Source organism: Neophocaena asiaeorientalis, unplaced genomic scaffold (assembly GCF_003031525.2).
Source record: "Neophocaena asiaeorientalis asiaeorientalis breed wild unplaced genomic scaffold, Neophocaena_asiaeorientalis_V1.1 scaffold757, whole genome shotgun sequence".
NCBI classification, from domain to species: Eukaryota; Metazoa; Chordata; class Mammalia; order Artiodactyla; family Phocoenidae; genus Neophocaena; species Neophocaena asiaeorientalis.
Genome location: NW_020172686.1, coordinates 852,086 through 872,817, shown reverse-complemented (window position 1 = coordinate 872,817; position 20,732 = coordinate 852,086). Strand labels below are relative to the sequence as shown.

At 47.9% G+C, this 20,732-nt stretch overlaps 1 protein-coding gene across 1 annotated transcript in view; it reads left to right on the top strand.

Annotated features, from left to right (window-relative positions):
- Positions 1-20,732, top strand: part of POLE (DNA polymerase epsilon, catalytic subunit) — a 56,107-nt gene that overhangs the window by 12,715 nt on the left and 22,660 nt on the right. The window contains exons 13-29 of the mRNA XM_024739880.1: positions 232-364; positions 458-571; positions 682-894; positions 1,171-1,278; positions 5,496-5,624; positions 5,697-5,799; positions 5,891-6,037; positions 6,449-6,594; positions 10,297-10,445; positions 11,498-11,590; positions 11,834-11,978; positions 14,197-14,354; positions 14,732-14,927; positions 15,570-15,784; positions 17,287-17,389; positions 17,824-17,904; positions 18,018-18,140. Coding sequence (XP_024595648.1) covers positions 232-364; positions 458-571; positions 682-894; positions 1,171-1,278; positions 5,496-5,624; positions 5,697-5,799; positions 5,891-6,037; positions 6,449-6,594; positions 10,297-10,445; positions 11,498-11,590; positions 11,834-11,978; positions 14,197-14,354; positions 14,732-14,927; positions 15,570-15,784; positions 17,287-17,389; positions 17,824-17,904; positions 18,018-18,140 — 2,356 coding nt within the window. The remainder of the gene's footprint in view (positions 1-231; positions 365-457; positions 572-681; positions 895-1,170; positions 1,279-5,495; positions 5,625-5,696; positions 5,800-5,890; positions 6,038-6,448; positions 6,595-10,296; positions 10,446-11,497; positions 11,591-11,833; positions 11,979-14,196; positions 14,355-14,731; positions 14,928-15,569; positions 15,785-17,286; positions 17,390-17,823; positions 17,905-18,017; positions 18,141-20,732) is intronic.

Sequence of the window (20,732 nt, the reverse complement as noted above, 5' to 3'; positions counted from 1 at the left end):
GCTGGAAGGACTGGCTCTGGCATCTCCTTGTTTGTGGGTTTGTCTGTGAAATTGACTGGATCAGGGTGAAAGCTTTTCACAAGGGGCCTGCACCACGTGACGCCTTGGAGATCTTTGGGTACCCATCAGGACCCTGCATCTTCCTGGGGTGTGTCCAGCTTTGCAGCCTCTCACAGGCTCCTGGGCTTTGTCTCAGAATCATCTCTGGCTTTTGCTCTTTCTCATTCCCAGGTGGGTGAAGAGGGACAGTTACCTTCCCGTGGGCAGCCACAACCTCAAAGCAGCTGCCAAAGCCAAGCTGGGCTATGACCCTGTGGAACTGGACCCCGAGGACATGTGCCGGATGGCCACTGAGCAGCCCCAGGCACGTGCCCTGCCTCACTGAGTTGCCCTTCGGCTGGCGGTGGTGGCATGCTGGGCGCCTCATTGACCTTACTCTCTGATACTCTCTCCTTAGACGCTGGCCACCTACTCAGTGTCAGACGCAGTGGCCACATACTACCTGTACATGAAGTACGTCCACCCCTTTATATTCGCCCTGTGCACCATTATCCCCATGGAGCCCGATGAGGTCAGTGCCTCTCCTGGCCCGCTGCCTGCCAGGGGCGGTCCCAGGCAGCTGATGCGGACGCAGCCGTTGGATTTTGGCGTTTGGCTGAAAGCTTGGCGTTTCCCCCGTAGGTGCTGCGGAAGGGCTCCGGGACGCTGTGTGAGGCCTTGCTGATGGTACAGGCCTTCCACGCCAACATCGTCTTCCCCAACAAGCAGGAGCCAGAGTTCAGCAAGCTGACAGATGATGGCCACGTGCTGGATGCCGAGACCTACGTGGGTGGCCACGTGGAAGCCCTGGAGTCGGGCGTGTTCCGCAGCGATATCCCCTGCCGGTTCCGGATGGTGCGCCCCTCCTGAGGCTCCTAAAGCTGGGCCTCTTCCCGCCAGTGCTGTGGGCGGACCCAGGAAGGACCCAGCCCATAAGGGCTGAAATAAAGCCCTCGCCTCGTGGGCCCCTCGCCAGCCGTCCTTTGTCTGGCCTGCCCTTTAGGGTGCTGTAGGGCGAGCACTTGGCTCCTTCTGGAGCATTCTCTTTGTAGCGTCCCACCTGAGGCAGGTTACTTGGTGCGAGGGCATTTTCCTCTCTTACTCATGTCCTCTCTTGGTTGTTTGTGTTAGAATCCTGCTGCCTTTGACTTCCTGCTGCAGCGGGTGGAGAAGACCATGCGTCACGCCATCGAGGAAGAGGAGAAGGTGCCCATGGAGCAGGTCACCAACTTCCAAGAGGTGACGCACGGGGCTGGAGGGGGACAGTCTGCTTACGCGCCTCGCCTTGCACATTGGCTTCTTCCATCGGCGTGTTTATTGTGCACCTATTGTGTGGTGGCGCTTGGGCGCCGAGACAGGACACGGGGCCTGGTCTGCTCTAGTTAGGACGGGAGAGCATGGTGCTCGCAGTGAGTGACTCGATTTGGTGAGGTGGGAGAATTTCACAGAGGTGGCGAAGGCTTTCGGGACAAAGTGGTGTGATGTGGGAGAGAGGAAGGCAAGTGAAGGGTTTCGTGCCAGTTTACCTGAACTGTATTTTGTAGGCAGTGAGGAGCCATTGGAGGATTTTAACTTTTTATTGTCAAGAGACTTTAAAAAATGATGGTAGGAGTTCCTACAAATTACAGGGCAGAATATAGTGACTGTAAAGTCCATCACATAATGGTTAGAAAATGCCATATGCAAAGCGTGTCACATGACTGGAGGCCCCAGGCACCTCCCACTTCGCTGTCCTGTTCCTTTGGATGCGGCACATCTTGGGTCTCTGTCAGGTCCTGCTCAACACTTTAACATATTCAGCTACTTTAGTACTTTGCAGTTCTTACCAGTTCTAGGATTGATTTCAAGAAACGCCTTATAACAGATTCACCAGGCAAAGTTCAAACAAGAATGTGTGCACATGCTCTGCAAACTATGAAGTACTGTGCAGCTCTTGTCAGCTGCAGCTATCATGTACTTTGGGAACGCTCTGTGAACCAACTTGAGAAGAAGAGAGTCTAGGCTGAATAACAAATAGGAGTTAAAGAACAACTTGAAAGGAACAAAGTTACTACTTTCTTTTTTGAGGGGTTGGTGTGGGGGTGGGCACAGCAGGCGGGAATCTTAGTTCCCAGATGACCAGGGGTCAAACCCAGGCCCCTGGCAGTGAGAGCACTGGGTCCTAACCACTGGACCACCAGGGAGTTCCCAAAAGATACTACTTTCACGTCCAAGAACCAATGAAATGGGTGAGGAGTGAGGCTTAAGGTATGGTAACTGGAGGGACTCCAGACACCTTAGTGAATCTGGATGTGAACTCTTTCTAGGTGACAGGTAGTACGTCTTAGTAGCTGTCTCCAAAGTCCCTGAAACTTCTCTATAGGGTGGCCCAGGGTCTTTACGGGAAGGGCAGCAGGTTCACCTTTTTGTTCCTGAGTGATCATCCGGGCAGTGGTATGATGACAGCTGGTGGGAGGCGTCAGCTTGGGGCTCACAGTGACGTCTGGCCTGTCCGGGTGTCATCCCCTGTCATCCCAGCCTTCCACCCCTTATTTGGGTCGTCTTCATCTTCCCTCCAGAGCAGCATTTCAGAGCTTGCCTTAGCACAGAGATGGATGGGGGATTGTTCTCCAAATGGCTCATTTGCCTGAGATTCAGTTAGAAACAATAAGTATTACGTTTCTGGTATTTCCTGTTCTACTTGATAGATGTTCCTTTTAGTCATTTTTTCCTTACTAGTTTGAGTTTGACTTCTTTGGAGGGTTTTAAGGAATTTTTTAATACTAAGGGCAATTTTGCATTCAAGTGATTTTCTAATGTGACTTTACCAAAGTTAATGTATTTCATAAAAGATGGCTGCCCTTCTGATTGATGTTTTTCTTCTGGTTAATTTTTGCATAATTTAGATGTTTTCCAGTTTATACTTGAATGTCTAGAGATTGGCAAACTATAGCCCATAAGGCCTGTTTTTGTACAGTCAGCAAGCTAAGAATGGTTTTCATATTTTTTAAATGTTGTAAAAAAAAATATGTGATAGACTGTGGCCACAAAGCCTGAAGTATTTATTATCTGGCCCTTCACAGAGGTTTGCCGACCCCAGATCTAAAGGTTTTTTTTTAGCCAGCCTGTCTAAGAATGCCAGTGTATTCAATTAAGTTATCTAATGGGTGTTAGATAACTCCTAAATACAGTAGTTCTCAAATTTTAGTGCTGCATATACATTTTGGATCAAATAAGTACATACCTAATGTTCTGGTTTAACTAGGTGTTACATTTGGGGAGTGAATAAAAAGAAAACAAAAATACGTGGCTATCAGAGCCTGTTTATTAGCCTTTTATAGTTTCAGTGACTGTTTTTGTTTTTTAGGACAATATTTTTATTTCTAGAAGCTCTATTGGTTCTTTTCCAAATGTGCTTTATTTCTTTAAAGTGGACTTTTTCTCTTGCTGTGTTTTATTTATTTTCTAATTTTAAATTTTTTTGAAGTATAGTGATTTATAATGTTCCAGGTATACAGCAGTGTGATTCAGTTTTATACATATATATATATATGCATACATATGTACATACACGTGCATATATTTTTTTTTTTTTTTTTTTTTTTTTTTTTGCCTGTGCCGCGTGGCTTGCAGGATCTTAGTTCCCCGACCAGGGATTGAACCCATGCCCCTGCAGTAGAGGTGCAGAGTCCTAACCACTGGACCGCCAGGGAATTCCCTATATATATATGTATTTTTTCATATTCTTTTCAATTATAGGTTATTACAGGATATTGAATATAATTCCCTGTGCTATACAGTAGGTCTTTGTTGTTTCTCTTCCTGTGTTTTACATTTTTGGTTTTTTATTGTCTTTAATTAGCCTCATTTTAGCATGTTTACTCCAGGAGGTTACTTCTCTGATGTTCTCAGGGGTCTCCTCCCACTGTGTCTGCTCTCAGTCACGGTGGGTGTTTTTACCCCATGCTCAGCAGTTTTGGAATGTGAATTCCTCTTCAGTAGGAGGACTGTCAGGTAATTTTACAGTTTCTTCCTGGTTCCACAAAAGTGACACAGGCCTGATGTCCCTTCTTATCTGGTTCCTTGGCTGGAGGGTCTCAGTCTTAGTGGAGAGTTTAATGCAAATCACAGACCTCTTAGCACCCGTGATGACAGATGCTCAGGGAAGATGCTTTCTTTGCCCAGAGCCCAGAATGCACATGGTTTTGGTGAGCAGACTTGTTCCAGTTTATTCTTTTATGGAGGTGGCCTTTGAGAGTCCTGCCTTTATTTGGGGCTCTGTGTTTTGTCTCCCTGTTGTGTGTAGCCTGCCCCTCCCTGAGGAGGCATGAGAAGTGTGAAGGAAAGAGCTCACAGCACAGGCCTGAGGCCGCTGACCTCGGAAAGGCCTGCTGCTCGGCTGCCCTCGGCGTCTGGGAACTCGGGTTCCAGCAGGTTTCTCGCTTCCCTCTGATAGGAAGGCCTCACGGAAGCTCAGTTGCTTGTGCAAACAAGGTGGTCTGTGCTGAGCACCTGCTTTCCTTTTGGGAGTCCGGGTTTTGGTCCATGCAGGCAGAGCTGCCTACGTGAACGGCCCCCAGTAAGAACCCTGGGCAGTGGGTCTCCACGAGCTTCTCTGGGAGACATCGCTTCTCACGTGTTGTCATGGCTTGATGCTGGAAGAATTCAGCTCGTCCAAGCTTGAGCCTGGGCTCTTCCCCATCGCCTTTTTCCTTTGCTGATTGAGCTCTGTGTCTTTTCCCTGTGAGTCACCAAACCTGGGGATGGTCTTGGGGACCCCAACACAGGGCCTGGCCCTGCCAGGCACCCATTGAGTCAACTCACTGCTCTGGTTTTGAGCCTGCTCATCACTTTTGTTCTCTGGGGATGACTTAGAAGCTCAGAACTGCATTTACAGGGATAGTTTTCACATTTCATTTAGGATTTCTAGGTGTTTGGCATTAGGAGGGTTTTTAAGCTAATAACCTTGGCTGGAAACAGAATCTGATTCATTGGTTTATAAAGTAATGCTGGAAACTGTGTCTAGCGTCACAGTTCAGAGCAGGTGTTTGGTCTAAGAGGGCCTGTTCTTGAGCCCATACTCACCTCTTGAAACTTCTCATCCATCAGATGAGGGATTGCTGGGATATTGATGTTGTGTCACACACCTGCACCATGGGGGCACTCGGGGCACCCAGGAAGTATGGCTCTTGATAATGTAGCTGGGTCCCCTACTTGCTAGCAGATGGGCCGTGCCATGTGAGGCCACAGACTCTGCACTTTTCGCCTGAACCCCAGAGTTCTTTGGGGTGGAGGCTGCTACTTCCCGTGATGCTGTCCTGTCTTTTCTTGCAAGTCCCCTGCACCTCCAGGGCCTGGTGTTGGTGCCTGTCATCTGTCGTCCGTCTGCAACCCATGGTGCTTTCTCTGTCACTCTGTACAGTCTCCAAGTTTTCGTCTTGGTCGCCAGCCTCCACTTCTTTCCCCTTTCTCTGTAGGTGTGTGATCAGATTAAGGCCAAGCTCACCTCCCTGAAAGATGTTCCTAACCGAATTGAGTGTCCCCTTATCTACCACCTGGACGTGGGGGCCATGTACCCCAACATCATCTTGACGAACCGCCTGCAGGTGAGAGAGATTCTCATCAGAATCAAGCTCTTTTGCGCAAACCCTAACTGCTCCCTTCCTGTCCCCTCACAGCCCTCTGCCGTGGTGGATGAGGCCACCTGTGCTGCCTGTGGCTTCAACAAGCCTGGAGCAAACTGCCAGAGGAAGATGGCCTGGCGGTGGAGGGGCGAGTTCAGTGAGTGTCCGCCCTGGGCGGGGCTGCTCAGCAGGGAGCCCAGCAGGGGCTGGGTCTCTATCACACACTCCCTTCCCATCACCCCTCCCAGTGCCGGCCAGTCGCAGCGAGTACCATCGGATCCAGCACCAGCTGGAGTCAGAGAAGTTCCCTCCCTTGACCCCAGAGGGCCCAGCCCGGGCCTTTCACGAGCTGTCCCGCGAGGAGCAGGCTAAATACGAGAAGCGGAGGCTGGCAGGTGAGCAGTTGGGACAGCGTGCATCTCCACAGACTGCGTTTTCTCTGACTTGAGTCTTCGTTGGGCTGTGTTGGTGTGTCACCCCTTGAGGTCAGTCGAACCAATTGTTGAACTAGATGAGACCACTGGGAACTAGTTCTTCCTATAGGCTTCTTTTAGTCATTTATCCTTCGGTGCGTGTTCAGCTACCAAACCCTCCCTGTGGTCTTCATGTGTTTGGTCCGTTCATACGGGGCTGCCTTTTCTTTGATATGCTTCACTAGCACATGTCTTTCTGAGTTTTCTGCTCCTTTGCATTAACCTAAAAAGCCACGTTTGTTGGCATCCATTGCCTAGCTTTCTTGGCTGTGTCCAGGAGGCCTGTCTGCTGTGTGGAGTCTCACGTGCCCCCCACTCTCAATTGTGCCTCAGATTACTGCCGGAAGGCATACAAGAAAATCCACGTGACCAAGGTGGAAGAACGTCTTACCACCATCTGCCAGCGGGAGAACTCCTTCTATGTGGACACAGTGCGTGCCTTTCGGGACAGGCGCTACGAGTTCAAAGGTCTCCACAAGGTGGGCCTGACCTTTGTGAGGTCGGAACAGAGTCTAGTTTCTGAGGTGAAAATCCTTGCTTGGCACTGTCTGGGTGTGTTACTCCCCACCTCTGGGCTGGTACCTGCATTCAGACAATAAATGTGCAGTTTGTTCTTAACTTTGAAGAATTAAGGGCTTGGGGCCTCGCAACTATTCTGAATGATTGCTTTTAAAGTAACTGTCTAGAGCAGTGGGTCAGCAAACTATGGCTGGGCCAGCCATTTTTATAAATAAAGTTTTATTGGAACTGAGCTGCATTTGCCCGCAGCAGAAACTGAGGCCCACATGTGTACAGTACACACCATGTGGCCCTTTACTTTGCCAACCTCTGACCAGGAGGAGTGAGGGGGGTGTTTTCACTGACATGTTTGATCCAGGATTAGGATTAGGATTAAGGGAAATACATAGAAATACATAGCAATACCTCAGTTGTAATATCAACAAATAATTGTGTTCTCTTTAAGCAAATCATTTTTTTCTGAGAGACCTTCCTTCACTGCTAGACTCAGTGAGTCTTCACATCCCACCCTGCCTTGATAGACTGTCATCATTGTGCTTTATTATTATCATTTTTAACTTTTTTGGCTTTTATGATAAAATATACACGACGTGAAATGTAACATTTTAAGCGTGCGGTTCAGTGGCATTAAGCAAACGCACGTTGTTGTTCAGGTATCCCGCCATCCCTCTCCAGAGCTCTTCATCTTGCAGAGATGAAACTCTGTTCTACCTTAACAATAACCCTCCATTCTGTACCTTCTGTAGACTTTGGTCACGCTAGGGACCTCATAAGTGGAGTCCCACAGGATTTGTCCTTCTGTGACTAGGTTATTTCTCTTAGCCTAATGTTGTCAAGGTTCATTCATGTTGTAGCTTATGTCAGAATTTCCTTTTTGAGGCTGAATAATATTCCATCGTATGGACATAACACATTTTGTTTATCCAGTCATCCATCGGTGGACAGTTGGGTTGCTTCCACGTTTTGGATATTGTGAATATTTCTGCTGTGAATTATTCACCCATAGTGTACAGGCATCTCTTTGAGATCCTGCTTGCAGTTCTTTTGGGTATATATCCGCAAGTGGAATTGCTGAATCGTATGGTAATTGTATTTTTTTTCTTAAAGGAGAAAAATTTTATTTTACTTTAAAATTTGTTTTTAAATATTTAATGAGTTTCAGAACTCTTTTTTCTTTCTTTAAATTAATTAATTTATTATTTTTGGCTGTGTTGGATCTTCGTTTCTGTGCGAGGGCTTTCTCTAGTTGTGGCGAGCGGGGGCCACTCTTCATCGTGGTGCATGGCCCTCTCACTATCGCGGCCTCTCTCGTTGCGGAGCACAGGCTCCAGACGCGCAGGCTCAGTAGTTGTGGCTCACGGGCCCAGTTGCTCCGTGGCATGTGGGATCTTCCCAGACCAGGGCTCAAACCCGTGTCCCTTGCATTGGCAGGCAGACTCTCAACTACTGCACCACCAGGGAAGCCCTACTTCTAAATTTTTAATTAATTTATTTGGTTGTGCTGGGTCTTAATTGAGGCTCGCTGGCTCCTTAGTTGCGGCATGCGTGTGGGATCTAGTTCCCTGACCAGGGATCGAACCTGGGCCCCCTGCGTTGGGAGTGCGGAGTCTTAACCACTGGACCACCAGGGAAGTCCCGGTAATTGTATTTTTAATCTTTTGAGGAACCACCATACCTTCTCACTTTATTTTAATTAAACTATTGAGTTACTTGTTCATCTGTCTGCCTCATCAGAGTGCCGAAAGTGTAGTGACTGTCTTGTTCTTTAGAGTCTAACATATTACCTGGCACATAGTAGGCACTCAATAAATTTCTTAATTTTGTTTGTTCTTTAAATACCAGACCTTTAAAAGAATTTCTTCTCACATTGGACGGGGAATTTGCTGAAATATTTATGGCCTTCTTTGCATTTCTTTATCAGTTGCTCTTACTAGGGACCTCTTGAGTAGCTCTTGTTTCCCTAGTTAATAAGACACAGATGGGCCTGGCTTCTTGTCCTAGGGTACCTCAGGACGGCCATTCGCATCACGGAAGCTTGGCAGTGTGGTGTTGCAGGCCCCCCACCCTTCCTATTAGCGGAGACTCGCTTCATTTCGATGGAGCAGGGGGAGCTAAGCTGCCAAACGCCAGCCTCACAGCTGCTGGGGCTGAGCTTGGGGAGCTGAGCTGTCTGTTGGCCTCCTTGGGGCTCAGCGTCCCGGGAGGTACAGCCTGTGTTGACACGAGGGCCAGGTGTCACCGTGTTGAGCCTCCCACCCCGACCCCGGCTGGCACTGGGCGTTCCTGGGGTCCTGCGTGCCCCCTCCCCACCCCCTCAGCACTAACAGCCTGATGTCTTCCCATGTGATACAAATCCTGGGAAGCCTTTCATTCGCTTAGCACGTTTACGGAGTGCCTGTTATGTGCCCGACATTCTTCTAGGTACTGAAAAGGTGGTATCAGCTGGGGGAGTAAAGGCGAAATGTTCTGAGATGCAAGGAGAATGTCCGGTGTTTGACCACTGTGACAGCATGTAGCCTAGCAAATGGAAAGAAATGCTGCTTGGGCAGGAAGTGAGTTCATACGCCCCCGAGCGTCCATGTCTGTCACCGTCCCTAGTGGCTGTGTCTACTTTATTGAGGTAACATTGACGTGGGATAAATCTGACCCTTTCAGGTGGGCAGTTCTATTGATTTTGACAAACGCATACAGCTGTGTAACCACCACCACAGTGACGAGAACATTTCCTTTGCAACCAATTGTAGTAGCACACGGTCCTGGTTAGCGTTGCGGTGTCCATCTTCCACCGCTTGGTCTAGTGTCTGGTAAACAGTTGTGTGTTCATAAGCATTGGCTAAGGGGTAAATTGTTATTCTAAGATGTTGCCTCTAATGACGTGCACTTTGCTTTCAGTCAGTGGTTTGTGAGTTATATAGTTTGAGAGACCCTGTCACTCAGCTTGTCCAGTCTATTAATAAAAGAGTAAATGGAATAACAGGACTTGGACTGGGAGCCCCTGGGCCTCTAGTGGAGCGAAACCCCTGCCTCTGTCACTGGTCTTCAGGTGTGGATTTCATCCCCTTCTCCAGGTAGCTGCCGGGTTCTGGGTTCTGTCCCAGGAGGCTGAAGTTGCCCCAAGTCTGAGGTGTCCAAGTGAGTTGTTGCTGTCATAGAGTATTTTCTCCTAGGCCATAGTCTCACAAGAAACAAAAATGTAATATCAACATATTCCTTTGTGTTCAGCACTCCTTTCAGGATATCTGTCTTACATGGGGCAGTTCTAGATTGAAGGTGATTCCGGATTGGTGAGAACCAAGCGTGCCGACCCTGTGAGGAACAAGTTGTCGTTTCCGTGTTAAGTTTCTCGGGTGTGATAACAGTGTTGAGGTTCTGTAGGAGAGTGTGCTTGTTCCTGGGAATTGTCTGCTTAGGTACTTAGGGGGCTCTGGTCATGAGAGCTACATCTTTCCATTGTTTGTGCCGAGAGAGAGAGAGAGAGAGAATGGAATAAAGGAAATATGGCACAAAATATCAACAGTGGCCCCTCTTGCATATGGTCTTCACTCTACTTTTTTTCAAGTTTCCTATAGACTGGAAATTTGCAACATAGTAAACCTTGGGCCACTGGCCATAGAGAATGTGAGCTGGAAGAGTGGGGGATGATCAGCCTGTGTGGGTCTCAGGTGTGGAGAAAGAAGCTATCTGCGGCGGTGGAGGTGGGAGAGGCAGCGGAAGCAAGGCGCTGCAGGAACATGGAGGTCCTGTACGACTCCCTGCAGCTGGCTCACAAGTGCATCCTCAACTCCTTCTACGGCTACGTCATGCGCAAGGGGTAGGCTCCTGCCCGGGTGCCTGGTGGGGCCGGTGGGGCTAGTGGACGAAGGGAGGAGCTGAGATGCATGGGGCCCATGGACACGAGTGAGAGGGGAGAGGCAGGGCCCCAGTTCAAGGAATGTGGCCGAGCAGGTTGGGTAGGGGTGGAGGTCACGCTGGCTCAGAGGGTCCTGGGCATCAGCGGGGTCAGTACTGCTGGGCATGTTCTTCTGAGCATACTGGGCTGCAGACAGCGGTGTGGTAGTTTCTGGCATACGACTAGTGAGGGGTGTAAATAAAGCCTTCTGAGAAGTCGAGAAAGCCAGGGCCGGGTGTCCTAAAGCCCCATGGAGACTGTGCCCGTGATCAGAGGCCAAAGGGGGATGAGGCAAGGTGGGGCCTGTGTCCGTTGGACCGACAACCAGGTGGGTGGGGGCCTCGGGAGAGCAGGTGATCGAAGGTGAGGCCTAGCCCCTGTGGTTGGAGACTGGGAGGGTCGGCATGGCGGCCTGGAGAGGGGGAAAGGTGGTGATGGGGCCAGGGACTGGTCTGAGGGGGAGAGGCCTTGATTCTCTGTTACTGCTTTTTAATGGCAGAGAGGGAGGGGCTGAGAGCAGGGCTAGAACCGGAGCAGAGTTCCCTGGGGCAGGAGGGCCTGGCCTCAGGTCGCTTGACACCTCTGAGACCTGGTGTGAACACTGAGCCAGGTGGGCTGGTGTTTTCCCTGAGAAGTCGGGATGAGAGTGGGCTTTGGGAAAACGAAGGAGGCATGAGACGGTGCTGGGGAGAGTGGGAGGGGACTCAGGGACACACGGCCATCTGGCTGGTATTGAGAGTCCTGCTGAACTGAGGTTGTGAGCTGTTGCAGTGGCAGCATGCTGCATCCTTCCAGAACTTTCCTGAGCGGAGCCCTGCACCTTGAAGTAGGAACAGAGAGGAGTGTCCTCAGCACAGAGCTAAATTCTGCCTTAGTTCTTCCCTGCTTCAGATGTCCCCTCCTCCCAGCCCCAACTCTAATGACCCTCTAGAGGGAGCCCCTCCCACCCCCTCTGCTGTGACTGTCCCTCCCAGGGCCCGCTGGTACTCCATGGAGATGGCTGGCATCGTCTGCTTCACGGGGGCCAACATTATCACCCAGGCACGGGAGCTGATTGAGCAGATCGGGTGAGTGCTGCACTTGGTCAGCTGCTGAGGCTGGGTGGGCCGCGGCCTGGTGGGGAGGCCGGATGGCTGGGGGAGAGAAGGGACAGGTTGATGAAGATAGAGCTGGAGAGGGGCAGGTGTTTCGTTCTGTGGGTTCACGACCAGGGGGAGCCTTGTCCACTGTCAGGACTTGACAGGGGGTTCTTGCTCCGTAGGCGTCGATGTCCACCATCCATGTGGTCTCATTTTTCTGTTTCCCTGAAGGAGGCCCTTAGAGCTGGACACAGATGGAATATGGTGTGTCCTGCCCAACAGCTTCCCGGAAAACTTTGTCATCAAGACGACCAGTGTGAAAAAGCCCAAGGTGACCATCTCCTACCCTGGGGCTATGTTAAACATCATGGTCAAGGTGAGCCTGCGTCTCCAGTGAGGGGCTACCGTCTGGGCTTGGCTTCCTCGTGCCACCGCTCTGACGGGGATTTGGGAAAGGGGGCTGGGCTGGCTGTCACTGACATGCTCCCATCCTGACTTCAGGCCTCCCCGTCTCCAACCGTCAGATTGTTTTTCTCTAGCCTGAGCATCTGTCCAGAAAACGCGATGCTCAAAAGTTACCTGAGTCTACATTCGCCTTCAGTGTAATACCCAGACTTACAGAAAAATTGCAAAAGAGAGAATTTCTGTGTATCCTTCAGCCTGCTGCCTTTAATGTTGAGTAAAACCTTACAACCGCAGTGTAATTGTCGGAATTAAGAAGTCACCTTGGCAGCACGCCGTAACTCAGCTACAGCTGTATTTGGATTCCCCACTTTTTGTGCACTGCGTTTAGGCGTCCTGTCGCCTTAGTCCCCTCCAGCCTGGCAGCCCCTTGGTCTCTCTGGTCTGTTATGACCAGGACACTTCGATACTGGTCAGGTGCTTTGCTAACTGACCCTTAATTTGAATTTGTCTGTTGTTGTTTGTTATTAGACTGAGGTTATTTGGGGTTTTTGGAGGAACACTCCAGAGTACATGCCCCGTGTTGGCATTCTGTCAGGCCATGGTGTCGGGACCTGCACTCCTGCCGCCTGCTGGCTTCCCAGTGTCGCGTTATTGGAGTGAGCCAGTGAGTCCACACTCCCAGGAGGAGTGGCAGAGTCTGGCCACATAGCAAAGCCACCACTGTAATTAGTAAAGACAGTGGAGGAGATACTTTTGAGATTCTGCAGATGTGCCGTTTCGCTTGGAACCTTCGCCCCCTGGTTTTAGCGCTAGCAGTGGTCTCAGCAGTGGTTACAGCAGGCATCACTCTGCCCAAGGCGACTCTAGTTCCCTCATTCCTTGAAAATTATTCATCGGAACCTTCTGTAAGGAAGAGCTGTCACCCTTCCCTCCCACTTATTCCCTTGCTTGTCACTTTATTGAGTCATTTGTTAGGTCAGTGTGGGTTTGCGCATGTTTGTTCTGTTGGGCCACAACCCACTTCTGTCCTGGCATGTTTTGTTACTCAGCTTGTTCCCCTTTGGCCGCTGGGGGCTCCTCCATATTCACCCGCGTGTCCTTGAGACATGCCCCGTTCTGGGGTTTGGGTTTGGCTTTTTTTGGAGTACTTTCTTACTTCCTGGGACTACAAGACACTCCAGCCTCATCTTGTATTTCCCCTGTCCCACCCTGGAATCAGCCATTTCCCCAAGGAGCCTGGCTTCCTTTTATTGGAGAGTGGTGTTAGAAACCGAGATGGGGTCTGAGGTGTCACTGCTGCTCACAGCAGATTGGCTAGGAAATGTGTGTGTGTATAATAACCCTGCACGCATGAATGTACGTTTATTTCTCTCTTTATCTGCATATATATTTAAAAATATATAACATGAGTCTGTTGATATATCCAGCTCCAATCTATTCTCTTTTCCTTACTAGTAACTTCTTTCTCCTGTTTCTAGTTTTCCTAATGTATTTATTTGTTCAACCCTAGTATTTGTGTAAAATAGGTTCAGAACCATGTGTCTGTGAGCAGTAAGCTCACCAGCTGCAGTCGAGTGTTTTATCTTTAGTCTTACACCACCCAGGTAACACAAGGTTTGCCAAAGTTTCTTAAGCCAGCCCTCTGGCAGGGTTCTGTCATGCAGCGATAATGAAGTTAAGCTCGTTTGTCCCAGTCTGCAGGCTCTCTTGGGGTCACCCTAGATCCTGGTTGAATGTTTTTTTATTTGCCTACAGTAAAATTCACTTTTTACAGGGTGCAGTTCTGTGGGTTTTGATTCACACATAGAGGTGTGTGTCCACCACCACAGCGCAACACAGAATAGCCCACTACCCTGGAGGTTCCTGGGTGCTGCCCCTTTGTTGTCAGCCCTTCTCCTTACACCCAAACCTGGCTCCCCAGCATGTCCTTTATGTGATAGTTTTGCCTTTTCCAGCGTGTCCTATGAATGGAAACATGCGTGTAACTTTCTGGACCAAGCAGGATGCACTTCATTTTATCCACGTTGGACACGTGTCAGAACTTGATCCCTTTCTCTTGCCAAGTGGTGTCCATTGTATGGAAGAGCCCCAGCTTGGCTGATCTGTCTACCCCTTGGAGGGCAGCTGGTGGTTTCCAGGTTTGGACGATCACAAGTGAGGCTGAGCCCCTCTTCACTCTTGCTGTGCAGGAGGGCTTCACCAATGAGCAGTACCAGGAGCTGGCTGAGCCTTCCTCGCTCACCTATGTCTCCCGCTCAGAGAACAGCATCTTTTTTGAGGTTGACGGACCCTACCTTGCCATGATCCTTCCAGCCTCCAAGGAAGAAGGCAAGAAACTGAAGAAGAGGTAGGAATCCCACAGACTTTATGCTTAGGAAAGGAAATGGATAGACTAGGTTTAACAACTCCTCCAGGAAGTGGACCAGGAGCCAGGATGGGAACAGACCTCAGTTCTAGTTTTTTGGCCTTTTTGATTCAATTTGGAAAGCTGTTCTTGACGCTGATGCTACCAACTCTGTTCTCCACCTGTTATATTCTGGTTCTACAGATGGCAGGGCCTTAAGTCATTTTTAGTTTGGAGAAGCATAAACCTCAGGATGGAGAGATGTTTGCTGCTTGATGGATGCTAGAGGGGCGGGTAAGAGAAGGAAGAAGGCCGAGGGCGAGGAGAAGCAGCCAGCATCCCGGGCTTTCCCTCTCTGCTGTGCTTGCCTGTGTTTCTAGGTATGCCGTATTCAATGAGGATGGTTCCCTGGCTGAGCTCAAGGGCTTCGAGGTCAAACGCCGTGGGGAGCTGCAGCTGATTAAAATCTTCCAGTCCTCAGTATTCGAGGCCTTCCTTAAGGGCAGCACCCTAGAGGAGGCGTATGGCTCTGTTGCCAAGGTGGCTGATTACTGGCTGGACGTGCTGTACAGTAAGGTAAGGCCACCCTCCTCACCTGGCTCTGAGGGTCCTGCAGTCAGAGAGGGTCCTGGTGAGCAAGGTGACAGGTGAACTCAAGGCTAATAATTCTGATGGGATCCCACTACTTCCTTAGTTCCAGGGCCTCTCAGAATCCCCCCTTAACTTCTATATCCAGTGACAGAAACAGTGAAGGAAACAAATAGCATGATAATGAACGAATTGTAAGCTGTTTGTCCTCGGATAGGCCCCCTGGACTCCTCATCGCTGAAGGAAGCTGCTGGCCCCTCAGTTGGTCCAGCTGCTGTCCGGCTGGCCCGTGCCTCTTCTCCCTCCTGGTTCCTCCTTTCCCCATCTTTCTTTTCCTTTTAGGAGAAAAATCAATGCTCTGTCTTTTCTCTTTTTCTGCAGTCTTCGTGCTAATAGCTCAATAAACGTTTCTTGATATTTTTCTGCACACTTTAATAAAACAAAAGGTACGGTTTTGTGTGTGGTGTAAGCGTTGCTGTATGCTGGTATGAGACAGCCCTATTACACTGCTGCCTTCAGCTCATCAGGCTAGAGAAACGCAGACTTTCACCTGGAGGAAAGTCTCGGGTAGCCTCACGGTGGTGCTCCCTTCCTTCTGAGTGACGTTTTGCCCATTGCCTCTTTCTCCAGGCAGCTAACATGCCTGATTCTGAGCTGTTCGAGCTGATCTCTGAGAACCGTTCCATGTCTCGGAAGCTGGAAGATTATGGGGAGCAGAAGTCTACGTCCATCAGCACGGCCAGGCGCCTGGCTGAGTTCCTGGGGGATCAGATGGTGAAGGATGCAGGGCTGAGCTGCCGCTACATCATCTCCCGGAAGCCTGAGGGGTCTCCGGTCACAGAGAGGTAAGGGTTTCCAGTGTTAAGGAAGGAATTCCTTAAGGGTCTCGTATGCTCACATTGAAAACCTGCATCTGTTGTGGAATCTCTGTCCTTCCATAGAGAGATGAGCTTCCTTAAACAGTACAGGGAGGGATTTCCCTGGTGGTGCAGTGGTTAAGACTCCACCTTCCAGTGCAGTGGACGTGGGTTCGATCCCTGGTCAAAGAACTAAGATCCCACATGCGGTGGGGCAACTAAGCCCGCACGCCGCAGCTACTGAGCCCGTGCGCTGTAGAGCCTGCTTGCCGCAAGAAAAGATCCCCTGTGCTGCAACTAAGACCTGATGCAGCCAAAAATAAATAAATATTTAAAAAAACAGTGCAGGGATAGTCTGGATTTAGAAAAGGGAGGAACTGGGCCTCAGACCCCCTGCAGATCAGATGACAGGAAGGCTTTCTGGGGCCCTGGTGGGACCCCTGAGAGCGTGGTGAGCCCATCCACCTGGAGCCCGGAGAATCTGGGTTCTTGGGAGACCAGACTGAGAGCACCCTCTCAGTCAGGCATAGGGGAGTGGGGATGTCTTGGAGGGTCTGCTGCGATGGGCCCCATCACAAGGTCCATTTCAGGTTTAGGACAGGACTCCAGATCACTCACACCCCCGAGGAGACTGATGCTGTACTTTTCGAGTTGGGATGATTGAATCACAGCTACATGTTACATCACTGATAGAGCAAGAAAAGCAGACTGCAGGGCGACACATACAGTGTACTTCCACCTGTTTAAGTTTACACGCATAGAAAGTACTCATTTTTTTATGGGTACACAAAATAGTTCTATAAAGCATGCATGGGATTGATAAACACCAAGAAAAATATTGTGTTTACTTCTCTATGAGGAGGGTCAGGAGAGCTGCACTGGGGACTTCATCGTCATCTTTATTTTTTCATCCATGAAATAAAAGTGGCAGGGCCAGTTTGATAGGACTGGGTGGTGGGTGCACAGGTGTCGTGTTCTTTCTAAGTTTCTTCATGATATTTCACAATAACAAATACTTCCTCCAATGAAAGAAAGAGGGGTAGTGACAGTTGCCCTATTGCTTTGCTAATGATGTGAAAACTGGCTTCATTTTCAGGTGAGCAGGTGGGCTCTCTAATATTTTACCCAATGAATAATAATTTTTTAAGTTTTTAATTACATACATGCACATGAATATATAACTTATATAAGGACACTTGTATAAATAGCTCTATTAACAGTGGCCAAACACAGACCAGATGGCCAATGGTAGGGGATTGTACATTAAACCGTGGTATTTTAATATGATGAAGTATTGTTTAGTTATTAAGTATGATAAACATCAGATATAGGTATAGTTTATACAAATAACTACAATAAATAGAAACATAGGTTACAAAGTAGGTCATAATAACTTATTTCCATGTAGAATATGTGTGTACTTGATAAGTGCTATGACCTGGTTTAGGGAGGTTTTCACATTGTTGAGTTTTGTGTCTCTTCTTGCCCAGGGCCATTCCACTCGCCATTTTCCAGGCAGAGCCCACGGTGAGGAAGCACTTTCTCCGGAAATGGCTTAAGAGTTCTTCCCTTCAAGACTTTGATATTCGGACAGTGAGTGCGGGTTTTTTCCTACTCTCAGAAGTTTAGGAGGAAAACTAGACAGGGCAGAGTATCCCTGACTCAGGTCTCCTTTTTGGCTGGAGACTTCACTCTTGATTTCCTCCTTTCTGTTATGTAATGAATGAGGAAATAGTTACATTTTAGGGCAAAACTGGAGAAGCTAAATGTTGGGGAGGCCCTTTTAACTGTTCTCTTGGATGGACTAAGGCTTGGGGTCTGGCACAGGGTTCTAGTGCTGGCTTGGCCCCCTACCAGCTCTGATCCTGGGAAAGTCGTTTACACTCTCCACTTCAGTTTCCTCCTCTGCGAAATGGGACCTTGTATCTTAGAATTTCTAAGAGGTTTAAGTGAGACACGTGAAGCATGCCGCTGCTGCTGCTTTTCTCTCATACACCCCGGTTGTTGCTGGCTTCCTGCACGCTCAGATTCTGGACTGGGACTACTACATCGAGCGACTGGGAAGTGCCATACAGAAGATCATCACAATCCCTGCGGCTCTGCAGCAGGTGAGGTTGAGAACTGGTGGAAACAGGGCACAGTGTGACCTAAAAGCTACAGAAACCTGGGCCTGGCCCAGACTAACAGCATCAGACAAGTGATCGATCTCACCTTTATGTAGGTGAAGAACCCAGTACCACGTGTCAAGCACCCTGACTGGCTGCACAAAAAACTGCTGGAGAAGAACGATGTCCACAAGCAGAAGAAGATCAGTGAGCTCTTCGTCCTTGAGGGCAAGAGACAGGTAATGGGGCCTGGCCCAGGCCAACAGAGGCTGTGACGGTTGGTGCTGGGCAGTGTCCCATGGGCACACAGGGCACCAAAGTCTCCACATTGCTGTCCATAATTTTGGATGCTTCCTTCCATTCAGGCATTTACAATTTTTTTTTTCTTTCTAAAAATGTACACATTGATACTTTATGCTTTAATTCCTCCCAATGTTCTTCTTTTGCGATAAGAAACTTTGAATCATCAGTTTAGGGTGAAGAACTATGTGTAAATGGAGGATGTACTGATTAGACTCAGTAACTTGGAATGCATCACTATTCCTTGAGACCTCAGTTGTCTAAACTGTAAAAAAAAAAAAAAATTCTGTTAGAAACTCCAAAAAATACTGAAGACAGTGTAATGAAAAGCACAGCTAAAATCAGAAGAGCAAGAAGAAAATTTGGAGGTGCTGAAGATGGAAAGTGAGCTTCAACCAGAGCAGTAAATAAACTCACCTGCTAAAAGCAGACTCTCGGGTTGAATTTTTACAGTCTAACTTTATCTTATTTTTAAGAGCTATACTTAAAAGGGCTCAAAATGATTAAAAGGTTGAAAAAACATATATATCAGGTAAATATTAACCAAAACAAAGCTGATGTAGCTGTATTAATGCCAGACCAAAAAAATATGTAGGCCAAAAAGTATTAGTCAGGATAAGGATGGTATTAAACTATACTGAAAGTCAACAATTCTCTAGAAATATATAACAATTCTAATAGTTTAGTTTCAAATTAAATAATGTAAAAATTACCTAAGTAGAAGAAATTGACATCTAATCAGTTTGGGATTTTGACACATCTCTCTCAATTGATAGATCTAGCAGACCAAAAACTAGTAAAAATGTGTACAGTTGGAATGACACAATTGCTAACTAGATTTAGTAGCTAACTAGATTTAGTTAACAAATAGAACCTTGCACCCAGTAATTAAAGGATACACATTCTTTTCAAGAACACCTAAAATAAGACTGTCTGTATGCTGCAAAGTGCATTGCAACAGATTCCAAATAATTTATATACAGACCATATTGTTTGGAAACTAAAAAGAAACACATTTATAAGTAACTCATGGATCAAAGAAGTCACAATGGAAATTAGAAATACTTACTGAATGAAAATACTATCAAAATTTGTAGTATGCAGCTAAAGAGGACTACAAATAACACATAATCTATTTAAATGCATATAATAGAAAAGAAAAACCAGTAGAAAATTAAGTAAGCTTATAGCTGAAGAATTCGAAAACAGTAGAGTGAACCAAGAAAGTAGAAAGAAAGAAGTTATAAAGGCAAGAGCAGAAATGAATGAACAAACAGTAAAACCAAAACCTTGATCTTTGAAAAGACTTACGAAATAGACAAATCTTTGTCAAGATAGGTATTTCAGGTTTTGTTTTAATGAAAACAGATTATCATTGCAGATATAATAAAGCCTGAAAATAAATAAATAAGTAGTTACCTTTCCTAAACAATTGGAAAACTTAGATGGAATGGATAGTATCCTAGAAGAATTATTCAAATTAACCTAAGAAAAAAAGTAGAAAAACTGAATAGAACTTTAACCATTAAAAAATGAATCATAGGGCTTCCCTAGTGGTGCAGTGGTTGAGAGTCCGCCTGCCGATGCAGGGGACACGGGTTCGTGCCCCGGTCCGGGAAGATCCCACGTGCCGCGGAGCGGCTGGGCCCGTGAGCCATGGCCACTGAGCCTGCGCGTCCGGAGCTTGTGCTCCGCAACGGGAGAGGCCACAACAGTGAGAGGCCCGCGTACCGCAAAAAAAAAAAAAAAAAAAAATCATAATTAGAAAGAAGCAAACACTGGACCCAAATGGTTTCTCAGAGGGATTTTACCAAACTTTTTAAACAAATTATTCCAGAGAATATCAAGATTACTCATTTGGTAATCTTGATAACACTTGTTACCTTGGTAACAAACTGACAGGCCAGGAAAAGGAAGGAGTGTTATAGGCCATTGGCAGTTACAAACAACAGGTACAAAAATAGTAACAAACTAAATTTTGCACCGTATAAAAACAGTAACACTGTGTACAAGTAGGACTTATGCAAGGAATGGCAGGGGTTAGCTTTAGAGATCTGCTAATTCTGTTAATTTTAGGAAAAATCTGTTCATCATCATCATCAAAAGAGAAGACTTATGGGATCGTTTCCAATAGAGGCAAGAAAGAACATTTGATAAACTTCAATGTCTGTTCGTGATAAAACTTTGAGCAGGCAAAATCATAAAAGATGAGATGTTTCTCTGATAAAGTCTCTGTCGAAACTCAATAGCACACATCATATAGTGGCACATTAGAATCATTAAAGTTGAGGAACAGGAGATGGATGCCTGTTACCCCTTCATTTTTTTTTTTTTTTTTTTGCGCTATGCGGGCCTCTCACTGCTGTGGCCTCTCCCGTTGCGGAGCACAGGGTCCGGACGCGCAGGCTCAGCAGCCATGGGTCACGGGCCAGCCACTCGGCGGCATGTGGGATCCTCCCAGACCGGGGCACGAACCCGCGTCCCCTGCATCGGCAGGCGGACTCTCAACCACTGCGCCACCAGGGAAGCCC